A 17,713-nucleotide genomic window follows, 5' to 3' on the forward strand; every position below is an offset into this window, starting at 1 on the left:
CTTATTTCCTTATTTTTCAAGTGTGTGGGTCTATGTGTGGTTTTGGCAGGGAAGCGAGTCTCTGTCGTTCCCACATACTCCCCATGACTGTTAAGTGCTGTGTTAGAAGCATATGGTTTGATGAGAATTCTAGGAGAGACAAATGTTTCAAAGGATCTCTGTATTTTCACCGGCAATAACTAATAAATCATCTGGCTTCGCTGTTCCCCCTGTAAAAATTATAAAATGGAGAAAATAATGCATGTTTTATCATCTTGGTAAAATGGTCAACATAAATGCAGAATATTTGAAAACTCCGGGGTTTTCAAAATAAGATTGTCAATAAAAATTTATAATTGCTAATTGGAAAGTCAGAAAATTTATACACTGTAAAATTCCTTTCATACTTTATATCTTAAAACTATTTTACAATGTTAATGAAGTGGCTTATTTCTTTACTAAAGTTCTTGTATCTAAGATTATTTTATCAACACATACTTATGCTGTCTGAGTGAACGGACACTGTGATAAACTGCCTTATCTGCTAAACTTAACATTATTTAGAACTTGAGAGCTATACGTAAGTCATCCCATAACCATTGTTTATCAAGGGCTTGAATAATTAGTCAAGAAATGAAATAAATTACAGTGCTACACTGAAAACCCATTTTTTTTTTACTATTTTTCTAATTATGAAATATTTCAGATTTTGAAAAAATTAAATACTATAAACAACTTCTGTGAGGCCAACATTCAACTTGAGATAAAATCATCCAATACAGTTGAAGCCCTGTGTCCTATATACTTGATACATTCAGGATTCTGACTTTGATGTTTATAATTCTCATGCATTCATTTGTAGCTATATGAAAATTTTTAAACCCAACATAACAAACTACTTGCTACATCACTGGATCTTTTTTACCTGGAACTGAAATTAGGCAGTAAAATAAAAATGTGATACATCTCATTCTTTTCTTTTTGACACAACAAAGGAGAGTTTATCTCTGCTATTCTACTTACCTTCCCCTTCCCTGCGCTGCACTACTCCAAACCTCCTTTTAGGGTATTTTACCTAGATATGTCTTTTCAGTACTGAACTTGTTCACATTTCTCACATCGACATGTACTATCCATGTTATTGTTTTAGGAATTACTCTTTTCTGTCTATCCTGTTAGAAAGACTATTAAATTGCACTGGTTGACACTGGGTTACTCCATTTGTGTTCTTCATGACTAGCATGAGGCTATTTTTGGGTGATACTTACTGATGACATATATGATATAGAAGACACAGGAGAAATATACTGCATGAAAATCAAGATTCAGCTTTAGCTAGACAAGATGAATCAATAAACTAAAATCTAACAAGATGGAGTTCTATAGGAAAAATGTCTTAAGAGTTTGGTTTAATAAATCAATTTCATATGTGAAGGGTAAGCCATAATTTAACAGCACTACATATTGAAGATTTAAGGTTTTAGTGACATAAAGTGAATCAGTGATATGTGGTTGTCAAAATAAAAAACTAAAGTGGTATTAGGCAGCATTAAAAAAAAGCATCCAGAACAGGGGAAGTGGTACTCTTTCACAGCATATCTGATCACCTCTTGTATTTAACTCTTGTGCTATATAATAAGTAATAAACTGGAACTTAGAGCAGAATTACCAGGATAGTGGGAGAAATCTGAAACCATATCATATGGAAAATGGTGAAGGCTCTAGTAATATTTATTCCATGCTGTTGACACCAATTTAAAAGTTATCTTTAAATACTTGAAGAGTTATGTAAAGATTAGATTTTTGACTCAATATACAACAAATTGTAAATTCTATTACAAAAATAGAATATACTGTCTTATAAGTCCTCTTCTATTATTATTAAAACAGAACTAAATGGAAGGGTGGTAATTAATAAAGATTCAAGCTAAGGTAGGGGGCCCGGCACGTTGGCTCATGCCTGTAATCCCAGCCTGACCAACATGAGGTTGAGGCGGGCAGATCACTTGAGGTCAGGAGTTTGAGACCAGCCTGACCAACATGGTGAAATCCCATCTCTACTAAAAATACAAAATTAGCTGGGCATGGTGGTGCACGCCCATAATCCCAGCTACTCAGGAGGCTGAGGCAGGAGAATCGCTTGAACACGGGGGGCAGAAGTTGCAGTGAGCCGGGATCACGCCACTGCACTCCAGCCTGGGCGACAAAAAAAACCCGGCTCCAGCCATCTCAAAAAAAAAAAAAGTTAAGGCAGGGGGTTGAATTACACGGTGTCTAAGGGCTTCTCTAACTTAGCCTCATATAGCTCTATAAGCTAATTCACATAGGTATTAGTGAAGGAGATATTATTATGCCCCTTAGGATCTTTATAATTCAATAGACAATAACACCATAAACCTAGAAAAAGGATGGGGGCAGGTCAAAGGGACACAGCAGTCAGCTTGTAAGAGCTCCTAATGGTCAAAGCTGGAGGACAATTTGAGCAACAAATCATAATAATGGATTATAACCCAAAGAATGAAATATCCATAAGCCCAGAGTATAAGTGATTTAATAAGTAAATGAAGAAGGGACAAATCTTCTTTATAAAAGATTCTAATAAATAATTATAGAATAAGGGAAACAGAAAATCATCACTAGAACTCCACAGTAGTAATTGCTGCAAGAAAGATCCACCAATGAATGCTAAAATTTGTGGCATTTCTAAGCTCATGACTCCTTAGAAATTGCCATTATGTCTCCTGACTTGAAGTCAGGAGCATTTATGGCATGGCAATTTATTTTGTTCCAAGTAATAGTCATTTTTAGATTTTGTTTTAAACTGGAATGTAGGCACCAAAGGGAAGGGAGTTGGTTTTTCTTGTCTACAAACTATCCTCAATACCTAACACAATTCCTGTTACAGAGTGGGCCCTTCAAATATCTACTGAGTAAATATTTTTAAAACATTGACGGGAGAAAGCAGTGAAGAAAGCATGTATAAGAGGGAGACTTCTATCTCTGAAGTATGTTAAAAAAAGTAAGCCTTTTGAGAGGAACTTTAAAATAAAGAAAAATGAATGCTTTTTGTTACTTTAATTTTACGAATTCAGTTGCTTAAAAATAAACTTGAAAAATGTCAATTTAATTTTGATGACTAAATTTGGAGGGCTTTTGAAATAATATTACACCAAAGAAAAATTTTATTAAATTATAGATCACCAGTTATTTAAAAATACACGGGAAAAGACAGACATACAAAGGTAGTATCATACAACTGATTTCTAAACTCAATACTTTTGAGATACAAAACAATGATCATTACCCCCAAAAGTCAGTTTACTGACACGAATTGATGTTTAAGTTGGTCTGTAACTCTTTTCATTCAATTCTGTTTATAAATGTTACTGAATTTTTAAACTTTGTCCCATATCTGAACTTTGTTTTTTTTGACATGTTTACTTCTCAAAGTAGTATATAGTTATTTCTTGCAATTAATGTCAGCAACTATAAGAAGCTTTCCGAAGTCATAAGAATTCAATGTGGTTGCTGTTCTGGAGACAGTTACCATTTTGGGCTATATATACTAAAACCCACATATTCAAAGGCAAAATATTAATGGGCAAAATATTGGGGTTGAGAGCAGGAGGACTAAGAAAAGAAAATGTTATCTTTTACTGCAGACCTGCCAAAAAAGACTCCATTACTTACTTTGGTACTATTGCTAGAGACGTTGTTTCTGCCAGACCACAGGTTGGCTATATGGTTGTTCCTTTTATATTTCCTTTTTCAAATGATGACAAACTTTCCCAATTAAATTGTTCAACCAAATAAGCAGACACCTTTAAATTACCATATATTTTTTAGTTGCTTGAAAGAAATAAATTATTTTCTTAATTGGTTTAGCAGCCTTGTGTCTGGAAAAGCAGTAAAACCCGCTTTGTTCCAAAATTAGAACACTTGACTCAGAGGCTGCTTGTAAGATACTTGGCTATCTTTTATCACCAATCAGTCACAAAGGTGAACCTCCATGAACTCTGTAACGTAATAAATGTAAAAATGGCCTCATTGACCAATACACAATATTAAGTCAGCAAAACCAAAAAAGTACCCTCATAAGTGGGAACTGGCTTGTATAAAACAAGAGGATATACATCCTCTTACATAAAACAAGAGAAATATGTACGGTAATAAAAATAATCTTTAATAAACTTGTATAGAGAGGATTCCGGTTTACATGTAAGTCTGCTTTAAATAACCACGGCTGAATGACTGGAAATGTTCTTTTCTTAACACAATGCCCATTCATTGTAAGTTAAGCTGGTCCTAGTTTCTTACAAATCTCTTATTTCCTTGAATTTATCTACTACACCCTCACTGTGATGCCCTTTAACTTATAAGCTGGGCCTGCCCAGCCTGCTTATAAAGCCCCTCTTCAGAAATGTACCAGGTGTATTAAACAGAGGCATCATTTAATGGAAATCTGCACTTCAAAACAGCACTTGAAGGACCAGCCATTGGCCCTACAATGTAAATACTTCTCATTTCACATTATCACAGAAACAGTGCAGTTTACTAACCACTCCTTCCTTATAAGAAATTCAGTAGCTGTAAAATTTTTTTTCAGTTTCAAAACATTTCAATACTTATTAATTCCAAAGATCCGAACACCATGTAGTTGTGGCATTTTGGGAATCAGTACACTCAGGAGAGAAGCTGTGTTTAGGATGAAGTGAGTTGGATCATACTTCGTATAGAAACTTGCCAGAAAATATCTGTAGAGATAAAAGTTAAGAATATATATAACATCCAAAAATAAAATTACTTGGAACTTAAACAATTTTAAAGGTAGAAAAAAAGGCCACTAAAGCATAAATACCTAAAAATGAAACTATTTTTGAGCACTAAAACAAGAGGAATCGGTTTGGTCCCAAGTTTATCTCATTAGGAACTAAAAAATTTGTTTAATGGAGGTCCACATTTTCCATTTCTGTAATTGTATTAAATACACTTAATAGAACACACTGCATCCTTTAAAGCAAGGCTTATCAAACTAGGGTTCATATGCCCTCTGTAATTACAGGTGTAGTTCTGTATTTCCATGTATGTTTCTGAAAAAGATCTGGATTCAAAGCATTCATCTTATTCTCAAAAAGTTTTGTGACTCACAGGTTAAGAACCTCTACTGTAAAGCTCCAAAAAATGGGGTTTTAGTGCATTAGTACAATTCCTATCTTTGAAGGAAATAAATATTTGGTTGCCCTTTTGATGTTCTCATTTTCATACTGTAGTTGAGCAGCTCTATAACCAGTTTAACCGGTAACTTGAAAGACACTGTTGTACCATTCCAGCTGCTTTTTAATAATCAAATGCATGTATGTTTTTGGATATCCAACTGAGAATTTGTTTTAACAAGCCCCAAGCCTAAAAAGCACCTTTAAAATCATAAATCACCAAGTCCAGAATGTTTAGTTTTACCTACAGGTATATCATATCAAGGTGCAGACACATCATCTGATTACTAACAGAATAATACAGATAAGATGTAAAGAATAAAACATCATATCTTATTTGTTCATAACTAAGAAGTTAGTTTCTATTTAGGTCTTTGCAGTACGCAAGGAAAGTATTCTAATAGTCTTTACTGACATTAGTTTCTCATAAGGGAAAATAAATATCTTGTGTAACTTGGTTAGAAGAGAGGAGCTACTTCCAAGTATGACAAAAAACATCACAAGAGAATTTTATACATTTTTAAAACCATCTAGATTGAGAAATTCTACAATCTTCCACCTATTTTGCAAACTATAGTCAGAAAATTCTTTCTCTAGTGTAAACCATATTCCTCAATTCAGAAATTCTTTCTTCCTGCTTTCATATATTTGAAGACTAAATTTATACTTCCTTTACTGAACAAAATAGGACATCACTTGCATTTAGCAAACTCATTTCATTTCCTACCATCATTATAGGTTTAATCTATAATCTGATAGGTTAGAAATAATAAATCTTATAATGGGTTCTTTTGACTACAACCTAGCATATGTCCCCTTTTTGTCTTTTAATTAAAACTAATTTTGTGTGTAGATTATATGAAAATTACTTGACTCTTTCAAAAACTTAGACAATCCTCTGATGGTATGCAAAACCCAGGTGGGACTCAGTGTGACAACATTTATTTGCCAACAGCTATATTGGAAAGAGACCTGTATTACAAGATAGTAGTTTAGGGTTTAACCTGAGCTCTGAACTCCAACTAGGTGCAAGATCTTCAACAAGGTAATGCATGTGAGTCTGTTTCTTTACTTAAAAATCTGGAATATGGTGGCTCACGCCTGTAATCCCAGCACTTTGGGAGGCCAAGGCAGGCGGATCACCTGAGGTGAGAAGTTCAAGACCAGCCTGGTCAACATGGTGAAACCCCATCTCTACTAAAAATACAAAAAGTAGCTGGGCATGGTGGTGCACGCCTGTAGTCCCAGCTACTGGGGAGGCTGAGGCAGGAGAATCGCTTGAACCTGGGAGGCGGAGGTTGCAGTGAGCCAAGATCATGCCACTGCACTCCGGCCTGGGCAACAGAGCAAGACTCTGTCTCAAAAAAAAAAAAAAAAAAAAAATTCTGGAATAACATTCCATGTCACACCTACCTGACAAATAATCAAATAAGAAAATGTGAAAGCACTGAAAAGTCCTAATGCTATATAGATGGCTTTAATGCTATTTCTTCAGTTAAGTAAGCAATTTAATCAGAATATTTGAAATCATACCTGTTGGTCAAAAATACATTTTGAGAAATATGGACACTGTATACAGGTACATCTCAGTTGGCTTTTTGTGTGATAGCTGTGATTAAAACTTCCGAATGTCAGGCATTTTACATGTATTATAATGCAATCCTCAATGTTTTACAGATGAGAAAACTGAGCCTTTGAAGAAAACGGCCAGAAGTCACAGAGCTTCAAAGGGGTTGAGCCAAAATCCAAATTCAGGGCCATCTGAATAACCAATATTTTTGTTATTACATGCATGCACGCATTCATTCACTTATTTATTTAATAAATCGGGTCTTGCTCTGTTGCCCAGACTGGAGTACAGTGGTGTGACTACAGCTCACTGCAGCCTCTTAACTCCTAGGCTCAAACCATCTTCCTGCCTCAGCTTCCCATGTAGCTTACATTTATTTTTATTAGACTACACTGACACTTTTCTTTGAGGTTAATATTATATGGGACTAAATCAATTCAAAATTTCCTCAAAGGGCTATAAATTACGGAAAAAGAACCCCATTATTTTATGATCAGTTTATTCCTTTCACCTGAAAAATGCCTTCCCTTACTTAAATATCTAAAACCTAGTCTCTCGTAAGTTCTAGCATAAGGATTTCCAACACCTCCAAGAAGTCTTTTGTGCTATGCCAGGCTGCACTGACTCTATCATGGACATTATTATGTATAGGCTAGATGGTACAGAGTATTAAGATATATGAGCAATACCTCTATTATGTGTAGGCCACTGTACTTACTGTGGGATTCAAAGCAATCCATGCACTTATAAATTCTTTGGAGAGACAAAATAAAACATATATACATTTTTTTATTTGTCAATTATACCTCAATAAAGCTGGGGAAAAAAGGAGGAGGCATTTCAGGTAGGAGATATGATTTGAACAAAGACAGAAATAGGACTACACATGAAATATTCAAGAAATGCTGCTTAGAAGGCCAGGTAGGAGTTGGGTGGGGATAAAATATTTACATCAAGGGAAAAGGAGGTAAGAACTATTTTCTGGAAGGCCCGGAACATCAGATAGGAGAAAGAAATTAGATACCAGATACAGGTTACATGCTATCCAGGTAGATTATTATCTCATTTATTTCTTACAGCATTAGGATTGAATTAGGTATCACTAGTTAGAATTTTATATATGAGCAAACCAAGCTGGCTGAGTGATATATATAGGACTCCACCCAGGTCTGTCCTATAATGAAAGCCTGACCTACTTTTTTCGAAACCATACTCTTTCCCAAGGAGTCTGAATATCTTAATAGGATAGGTGGCCAGTGAAATTCTTCTGGTTATCTAAATCATTGCTTAAGGAGATTAATCTGACAATGCAATATAGAATATGATTATGTATTTTGTGTCCTTATATGAAACCTAAGGACGGGAGCTGGAATACATTTGACCTGTATATCCTAAATGTCTAGGTGCACTGATTAGCATGTAATATTGTCTCCATATGTACTGACTGAGGTGAAAATTAGTTTATTATCAACTTGTTAAAAATTTTGTCCATATTTTATGTTCTATCCGAGGTGTTACTTATTGATAGAAGTTTGCAACAAAATATGTTTCTAATTCCAATTCAATCTGATGAAAAGATATCTTCCTCTTATCCAATCCTCCTCATACCTAAAAATTTCTGCCACTTACAGAATTATTGGAGAAATTGTGAAAAACTTCCGTGAAGATGTAAACTGTACTCCATAGTCCAGTTGTTCCCAATGAGTTAGGAGCCTTGCTTTACCCTGGTCAGGAGTTTCGAAAGGTGTTCCTTTCACTGCATGCAAAAATACGTACATCCCCTGGAAAACAAGCAAGGGGTTATAAATGATCAATATTAAATACAAAATTAGTCTTTGTCAGTAGCATTAACGAGGTTCCAAGCTGTTTGTGAGAGTGTATGATTTAACTGAGTTCGTTTTAAGCTTTCATATAATAGTGAAAGGCTGTAGCCAGTTTCTTTATAATAAAATAGAACTTTCTGGGGTATATAAATATTATTAAGTGAGAATTGGTAAAAGGTCAACTGAAAGTAACCTGTTTGCATTTCTTTTCGTTAAACTAAAAATAATTATCAGGGTAGCTTCATATCTTTACATTCAGATTTTCTTACACTTTTCCTATTAGGAAATAGGATTACTTTTTCCCCAATGTACAGGAGGTTTTTCTTCAGGGTATATTAGTAAATTTGATGATACTTAAAAAATGATAAAGACATACAAAGTGGTAGAAAACAATAAAATGATTAAAATCTATTGGGAAAAATAGTTTTGAGATATTTAATATGATGACTGCCTTTGCCTTAATAGTTCTCTTCCAAAGCAATAAAAATAGTTTGATATAATAGGTATAATGTTCCACTCAATTCCCTTTTTAAATCGCTATTGTGCCTCAATAGCATTTCTTCTGAAGTCAGTTTTAAAAACTCAAAGCAAATAACATTACTAAAAGCCATTCTGTCAGATCATATGTCTAAACATATAATTTTTTTTATCAATAGGGTAGAAAAAACCAATCTACAGATTTGGTTTCCTTGAGATTATGATACCCATTTAGACTCTTAGGCAGTGTTTCATTCAGGATCACTGCTTGAGGCACTTTATGTAAAAGGATAATGCCTAGATATTATCATGACACAAAGTTTTTCCTTCTAGACGCCACAATGTGATGTCATTTTTCGTACCTCTACTTTTAATGATTATATAGAAAAATTAGGGATTTGAAATTTTATATGATACCAAGTTAACCAAGCCCTTCCTTTCAAGGCTTAGTCTACTTCCTAGTTATTCCAGTAGGCAATTCAGAAGTCGTTTAGCTACAATAACACGTAAGCTATGGAGGAAAGGACTCATGTTCAATTGGATTTAACCCATCAAACATTTAATAGGTGGCTTATATGTACAAGACATAGGACATATATGCACATATGAAATTGAATGAGATGTACCCAAGCCTTGGAAAAATTCAATCTTCTAAGAGATGATAAGGAAAAAAAAATATGCATAAACAGCTAGAAAGTAGGGCAAAAATTGCTATCAAAGGTACAATCAGAATACTCAGCAAATGGCAGGGGAGGGAAAGGTTCCTTGTTGCTGTGCCAAAAGTCTTGATGCTACTACATTACCTCATTCTTAAAGGTTCAGCTCAAATAACAATTCCTTAGAAAAACCTACCTCATTAGTAATAATTAATCTCCTCTTTATGTAGTTGTATACAATTTTATTGAAAATACGATTACAGTACAATATATCATGTTAGAGTTGTTTGCATGATGTTTGTTTTCCCATTAGCCTGAATATACTCGGAATAAGCACTGGGACACTGCAAGACATTAGACATTGGACACTTCCAACATTAGAAATGTTGGAAGATGACATTACGCCAAGGAATATTTATTCCGTAAGCTCTACGAAACCATTTTCATACGGGCTTTAAAGTGAATTATAAAACAGAAAGTATATGTTTTCAAATCATCAGGGGTATAGGACCCCCAAAAAGTTAAGAACATCTATTCCAGACCACATAGATATTAGAATATAAGAGAATAATCATCCTCTCATTATTTCCTTCAAACCATATATACTTAACTAGTGTTTAGAATATCAGTTTATTTTATACATCTTTTCAGTGAAAAATAATAAAATCTTATCTGGCCATATATCTTCTGCCCCAATATTTTTAAAATTGTTTTTATGTAAAAATGTTTGTGATTATTATTCCTCCATTAAAAGAATTAGAGAACAAAAGTATGTAGCTCATGCTTAGTCCTTACTAAATACCTACTGAATCAAAATGAATCATTCATTTTTAAAGCTGGGCCAAGAATCCTGTGAAGCATTAATACCTCTAAGGGTGAGGTAGCACTTAATAAAGCAACCACTGTAGGTTTCTACTGTACGGTTCAGAAAGGCAAATATACTGTATTTTTCTAACCGGGTGTAACAATTAGGTCCATTTTCTCATTTTTAAAGGCATTCAATATGTACTTCAGATTTTTAATTGGTTTAATGTGGCTATCTTCAAAGGAAACTTAAATTTGGAGTCATGTAATTGCAACTCCGATGGCTAATTAAGTTTTTAGTGTGGTGAACTAATAACAAATAAATCAGAAGTTTGCTTTTCTATACAATGTCAATTACCAATCATTTGTCCATGGTCAACCAACTTGAAACACGGTTAGAGGGTGGTGGTGGTACAGGGATGGCGTCTAAACCGTGGTGGCTCACGCTCTGCACTTTGGGAGGCCGAGGCGGGCAGATCACCTGAGGTTGGGAGTTCGAGACCAGCCTGACCAACATGGTGAAACCCTGTCTCTACTAAAAATACAAAAATTAGCCAGGCATGGTGGTGCACACCTGTAATCCCAGCGACTCAGGAGGCTGAGGCAGGAGAATCGCTTGAACCCAGGACGGGGAGGTTGCAGTGAGCCAAGATCGTGCCACTGTACTCCAGCCTGGGTGACAGAGTGAGACTCCGTCTCAAAAAAAAAAAAAAAAGACTAACTTATGCAGCAAACATTTAAATACGTTCTTAGCGATACAAAAATTAAAACATAAAGAGATAAACTGCTAATTATAAAACAATGACAAACACATGATAAAAGAATGCAGCATGGGAGTTGTGTAGATTCCTGGAGGGACAGTTTTGCTGTAGGAAATCAGGCAGAGCAGGAAGGAGGGAGAGGTATTAAAATAGTAGAGACTGGGCCGGGCATTGTAGCTCACACCTGTAATCCCAGCATTTTGGAAGGCCAAGGCAGGTGGATCACCTGAGGTCAGGAGTTCAAGTCCAGCCCGGCCAACATGTTGAAACCCCATCTGTACTAAAAATACAAAAATTAGCCAGGTGTAGTGGCACATGCCTGTAGTCCCATCTGTTCAGGATGCTGAGGCAGGAGAATTGCTTGAACCTGGGAGGTGCAGGTTGCAGTGAGCCAAGATTGCGCCACTGCACTCCAGCCTGGATGACACAGAGAGACTCCATCTCAAAAAAAATAAAAGTAGACCCTGAGTACCATGGCTCACTCATACTTTGCGAGGCTGAGACAGGAGGATCACTTGAGGTCAGGAGTTTGAGACTAGACTGGGTAACACAGCAAGACCCCCATCTCAATCAGTCAATCAGCTGAGCATGGTGGCACACACCTATAGTCCTAGCTACTTGGAAGGCTGAGGCAGGAGGATCACTTGAGACCAGGAGTTCGAGGCTGCAGTGAGCTATGATCATGCCACTGCACTCCAGCCTGGGTAACAGAGTGAGACCCTGTCTCTGTAAGAAAAACAAAATGGCTGGGCATGGTGGCTCATGCCTGTAATCCCAGCACTTTTGGAGGATGGTGCAGAAGGACTGCTTGAGGCCAGGAGTTCAAGACCTGCCTGGGCAACATAGTGAGAGCCTATCACTATTAAAATAAAAACAAATTAGCCGGGTGTGGCGGCATGTGCCTGCAGTCCTCAAATTTATTGGGAAGCTAAGGTGGGAGGAGCTATGATCACACCAGTCTCTTAAAAACAAAAGAGTACTTGGTCCAGGTGAAAAGAAAATATAGTAGAAAAGCTTAAGCCAAAACAATAAAATGAGAGCAAGAAGATTTTCTTTATTGCTAGTGTATAGCCTCTATTTAGAGATGGTTGAGACAAGGTGAAGTCTCCTTGTTTCTGCACTGTTATCAACTGGTCTTTTATGTCACACAAGAAACTTGGATTTTACCATGACAGCAATGGATGATCACTGAATGACTTAGAGTATGACTTGAGCAAACATGCATTTTTAAAACATCACTCTGCCAAGTTGGAATGGAGAAGGGTAGAGAAGCATCAAGAAGACCATTTGATTTATCCGAGTAATTTACTTAAGGAAAAAATGAGGGTATGGGGATCAAGTTGAGAGTAAAGCAGAAGACAGTGCTCTGAGCAAATGGATATGGAATATAAAGGAAAAGAAGTTATCCTAAGACTTAGGTGACCTTGTATTCTTGTTTGCATAGGATGGTTCTGATTATACCTATTCTCTTGTAGTAGTTATTACCAAAGCTCCATTTTACTCTCTAAACAGCCTGTTTGGACTATACATTACAGGTTGAGTATTCCTTATCCAAAATGCTTTGGAGCAGAAGTGTTTCAGATTTTGGATTGTTTTGGATTTTGGAATATCGGCATATACATAATGAGATATCTTGGGGACAGGGCCCAAGTCTAAACATGAAATTCATTTATGTTTCATATACATCATACACACACAGCCTAAAGATAATTTTATATAGTATCTTTAATAATTTTGTGCATGAAATAAAGTTTTGATTGCATTTTAATTGCAACCTGTCAGGAAGTCAGGTATGGAATTTTCCGCTTGTGGCACCACATTGGTGCTAAAAAAGTTTCGAATTTTAGAACATTTTCTATTTTGGGTTTCCGATTAGGGATGCTCAACCTGTATATTAATTGCTTTACCATTAACATTCAGCTGTCTGGCTTGGCCTTTAGATAAGATTAGTAGTGAAGCCAGAGGATCAGATTGTGGGTGGTAAGGGACTAATCAGGAATAAGATAAGTTCCATTTATACTTGTTTGGTTTAAGGTGCAAAGTAATCTGGTGATATAAATAAATAGGAGCATCCTTATTCTACAGGTAGAAACTGAAAATATGGGTAGATGAAGTAACCTAGGTAGAACACATAGCATAAGAAGAGATGAAGAAAAGAACCTTGGGAATAGAAATATTTAAGAGACGAAAAGAGAAGGAAGACCCCATAAGAAGAAAGAGAAGGTCAGAAATATATGCCGGTGAAAGTGATCCTATAGAAGCCAAAGGAAGTTTCAACAAAAGTGAGATGATTAGTGTAAAATATTTCAGAGAAGTCACTATTTAAAAGAAAACATCATTTGCTCTGACAAAGTCTATCACATAAAATGGACTAAATGGACACATATTTATCATGTCTACCAGCACATCATTCTTATCCTCCTCCAGTCAACTTCAAATATACTCCAGAAGATAGAAAATAAATATTATTGTTATTATTTGAGGCAGGGTCTCACTGTCACCCAGGCTGGAGTGCAGTGGCACGATCTTGGCTCACTGCAACCTCCGCCTCCCAGGCTCAAGCGATTCTCCCACCTCAGCCTCCCGAATAGCTGGGACTATAAATGTGCTGCCACCATGCCAGGCTAAGGTTTTGTATTTTTTGTAGAGACAGAATTTCAGGCTTCACCATGTTGCCCAGGCTGGTCTTGAAATCCTGAGCTCAAGTGATCTGTCCACCTCAGCCTCCCAAAGCACTGGGATTACAGGCATGAGCCACCGCGCCTGGCCAAAATAAATATTAATTTTTAAAAATCAATTTCTCCTGTTTTTCTGTCTTAATGCTTTAAGTTCATTTTAAAAAATATCTTTCAACAAATGTACTGCTAAACTGGATTCAATTAAAATTCTCAACTAACTGTATTTCCTCCTTTTCACGTTACTTTAATGGGTTATTAAAGACAAGAAAAGTCGCTGTCAAGATTTTTTGTTTTTGTAAAAGGCAATTTCCAGGGCTGCATAATATGGTCAGTACAGTCAATCAAAACTTTGATACTCTGTAGAGCTAACACAAAAGAGTAACAAGCAGCAGCTAAGGCACCATAAGATCCTGAATCACATAAGATGATTAAGTTCAAAACTTAAATACTGAAACAGTAAAGTATACTTACACTATTTAGATAGATAAGTTAACAAGGATTGAAACTAAAATGATCTATTTTCTAGATTCTATACAATGAGGAAAAAAAAAAAAGTCTTACTTAGAAAAAGGCCCAATGTTGAAATAAAGCGTGAAAGAAAAAAGAAAATTCTATCCCAGATTAGAATTCTTCAAAATTAAGTCTTATATACTAAAAACCACTAAACTATACACTTTAAATGGGTGGATTTTATTGCATGTGAATTATATCTCAAAAAAGCTGTTAAAAAAATTAAGTTGTATACAACACAAAACCTTGAGCTTCTTTAAAAACTATGTTTAAACACACGTCATAAAGTTTACCATCTTAGACACTTTTTTTTTTTTTTTGAGACGAAATCTCACTCTGTCACCCAGGCTGGAGTACAGGGGAATGATCTCGGCTCATTGCAACCTCTGCCTCCCAGGTTCAAGTGATTCTCCTGCCTCAGCCTCCCAAGTAGCTGGGACTACAGGCATGCGCCACCATGCCCGGCTAATTTTTGTATTTTTAGTAGAGATGAGGTTTCACCATGTTGGCCAGGCTGGTCTTGAACTGACCTTGTGATCTGCCTGCCTTGGCCTCCCAAAGTGCAGGACTTTAAATGTACAGTTGAGTGGTATTAAAAACATTCATACTGTTGTGCAATCATCACCATTACCATCCACATCCAGAACTCTTTTCATCTTGCAAAACCAAAAACTCTGTACCCATTAAGCAATAACTTTCCATTCCTTCCTCCTCTTAATTTCCGGCAACCACTAAACCTAAAACTTTTAAGTGTTTAGTATAATGTGAAATTCTTACCAGATTATGTATAATATTTGTTAAAGTCCAAGCAACAGGAACACTGAAGAAGGGAATGCTGAGTAAGACAATATGAAGCAAGCCAACTCCCAATGCATATGTCAGCCACATACCCCGGCTGTTCATGACACGGGTATTTGGATTCACTTCACTGTGGGCAACTCCAACATTCATGTTTTCTCTGTAGGAAGTAATGAAATGAATCAACACTGATACAACTGGCAAGCTAACACCCCCAGTTCTGACATGACAAGGTACCTGTGTTGCGAGGATTATTTTTTCCTAGTTATTTTGAAGTAGCACACCAACACCATCCAAAATATGCTACTTGTAGATGCTGATGACAGCAGTAAAGAATCTTCAACATTTGACTTTAGGGTAAGACAAGACTTGTTATTATGGTTCTATTTGAAAAAATAGTTACAATGCCTTTCCAAAAGTTTGTTTTCTAGCATGTTGTTTTACTGAATAGGAAAATTCAAACTGAAAGAGAAAACCTACATTTTCTTATATCATGAGAGCAAAGTGAAAAGCCAAAAGCTAAATTTACCAACATAATAAATTTATATTAAAAAGAAAAAGCAGAACTCACCGAGCCAGTGTGTCAAGTAGTCAGACTCTTATATTTGACTTAATGTATCCATAAAGAATGGTCAGAGTTCAGATCACTTCTTTCTGAATACTCAATGTGGAAGGTACATGCTGTTGACATAATGTGGTGTAAAATTTACATGGTCAAGGGATAATGTCTGTTTCTCAATTTTGTGATTAAACTAGGTGAAAATAAGGAGTCTTCTGAATATTTCTCTAGTCAAATCAAAAACTTCAGTTTTCTTTCTTCTTTTTAAAAAAGGTTTTCCCTTCTCCTTTCCATTGAAGATGGACTCCAAAGGAAGAATTGATAATAGTTCTCAGTTCTTTTAATGATGGTGTTTACTTGAGGCTAAGAATTGCTTAAAATAAAACTGTCCTGAAGAACACCTATCATCCGACGGAGGGGGAAACCGAGGCTAGATTATATTTGGAACAGCTGTGATTTTAAAATACACAAACGCTTGTATTACGGAGTTAGCATACAGAGAGGAATTTCTCATAACCCCTTCCAGCAAGTGTTTCCGGAGTATAATGCTCCTTCCGCTCTAGAGACCCATAGAACAGGCATCAAGGGTTAAGGGGACGAAAAGTTAGTTACACTAAGACCGCTAAAGCCTCCAATTTATATGTGTAAATCTTTCGTCTAAACACCCATGATTTATCATACATTAAACTATTATGTCATACTTAGAACATGCCAACACTCAAGATAGTTTTCCCACGTTCCACAGGATGGAGGCCTGAAATTTACATCTCAGCTGGAAGGCAAAGCTGGTGCGGTACTCATCCTATTCCAACCAGAAAACCTTTTCCCAGCAGGTTTGCCGCGCTGCCCACGACTGGCAAACAATGACCTTACAGACCGTGAAGAGGCTGTTGGCTCTGCCCTCGCCGGTGCCTCCGAAGAGGGCGACCCGCAGCGGCCCCTCAGGGGAGTCCCCCCTGCTAGACCGACAGCCCGAGCGCTCTGGGCCAGAGAAAACTCAGCAAAGGCCGCCGCTGCTACCACCTCAGCACCTCCCCCAACCCGCCCCTTCCTTCTCGCGGCCGCACGTCACATCAGGACCAGGACCCTGGCAAGACAGCGAGGATTTGCGTAGGGGGCGAGCCTCTGAGGCCACTTGGCTCTTACGGCCACGCAGGGCGCCGCAGATGCAGCCGGAGCCCACTTTTCCCTCTCAGGACGACCCCTAGGCCGCCAGCAGTTCCCTACCGACGAAGGCGACTGTACAGCGTCCACCGCGTTCGTTCCCACTTACCCGCCGCCCCACTCCGGGCCGCCAGCTCGCAGCAGGACCAGCCCGGCTGCTACGGCCGCGGATACACGCCCTCAGGCCCGGCGCTGCGCAGCTTGCGGAAGCTTTCCCGGACAGACTCGCTGCCAGCGGATTGGCTGCGAGCAGCGCCAATCTCACGTTGCCCCCGGGCGAGGAGAGACTCAGTGCCGCGCTCCCTGCACCCGCTCTGCCGCGCGCGTGCGTGCGGGGTGCGAGTGCGGGGTTGGGCCTGCGCATCGGGTGAGACGCTGGCTGCTTGCGGCTAGTGGATGGTAATTGCCTGCCTCGCGCTAGCAGGAAGGTAGTGTGGTGTGACTAACGGGTATTTATTATATCCTCGATGGCTCGAGGGCCCCGTCCCCTCTACTCGTCCTGGTCCGGGTGCGAACGCTATAGGGCAGCTAAGGGCGCTTCCCGCGGGGCGGGAAGCGAAGCCGGGCTTGCGGGCGCGCACACGTGGAACGCGTTCTCTGAGCAGGTCTGGGGTCCCGGGTGTTCTGGCTTGGTGTTTGTTGCGGCCCATTCCCCAGACCCTTCTGGGTGGAGGACTTAAAATTTGTTTTCCAGGCAGCAGATTTAACCCATGGCAACTGT

General features: G+C 37.8%; 2 protein-coding genes across 32 annotated transcripts in view; one reads left to right on the forward strand and one right to left on the reverse strand.

Annotated features, from left to right (window-relative positions):
- Nucleotides 1-3,138: 3,138 nt before the first annotated feature.
- ORMDL1 (ORMDL sphingolipid biosynthesis regulator 1) lies at nt 3,139-17,325 on the reverse strand. Of its 2 annotated transcripts, XM_008950592.5 has the most exons (5): nt 17,102-17,255; nt 15,841-15,950; nt 15,249-15,429; nt 8,392-8,543; nt 3,139-4,733 (listed from the first exon to the last, which is right to left on the reverse strand). In XM_008950592.5, the coding sequence occupies exons 3-5, from the start codon at nt 15,420-15,422 to the stop codon at nt 4,598-4,600; spliced, it is 462 nt and encodes a 153-aa protein (XP_008948840.1). In that variant the 5' UTR covers nt 15,423-15,429; nt 15,841-15,950; nt 17,102-17,255; the 3' UTR covers nt 3,139-4,597. The 2 variants fall into 2 exon arrangements, with proteins under 2 accessions (XP_008948840.1, XP_008948839.1); XM_008950591.5 differs by lacking the exon at nt 15,841-15,950 and having other exon boundaries at nt 17,102-17,325.
- PMS1 (PMS1 homolog 1, mismatch repair system component) overlaps nt 16,578-17,713 on the forward strand; it is a 90,827-nt gene continuing 89,691 nt past the window's right edge. For 6 of the 30 annotated variants that reach the window (XM_014344033.4, XM_063595483.1, XM_063595481.1 and 3 more), the window contains exon 1: nt 17,286-17,420. The gene's annotated coding sequence lies outside the window, so the exon portion shown is untranslated. Of the gene's footprint in view, nt 17,598-17,713 lie in introns of all 30 variants that reach the window. The other 24 variants (XM_014344035.5, XM_063595484.1, XM_008950589.5 and 21 more) reach the window with 13 other exon arrangements.

Source organism: Pan paniscus, chromosome 13, assembly GCF_029289425.2.
Source record: "Pan paniscus chromosome 13, NHGRI_mPanPan1-v2.0_pri, whole genome shotgun sequence".
Classification (NCBI taxonomy): Eukaryota; Metazoa; Chordata; class Mammalia; order Primates; family Hominidae; genus Pan; species Pan paniscus.

Bases quoted from the DNA above. Each gene is read 5' to 3' on its own strand.
- ORMDL1 (XM_008950591.5), bottom strand. From the start codon at position 15,422: ATGAATGTTGGAGTTGCCCACAGTGAAGTGAATCCAAATACCCGTGTC. The intron at 8,544-15,248 runs GTAAGAATTTCA...CTTGTTTTCCAG, and splicing joins CAAATATTATACATAATCTG to GGGATGTACGTATTTTTGCA. The intron at 4,734-8,391 runs GTAAGTGGCAGA...TTATCTCTACAG, and splicing joins ACAATTTCTCCAATAATTCT to ATATTTTCTGGCAAGTTTCT.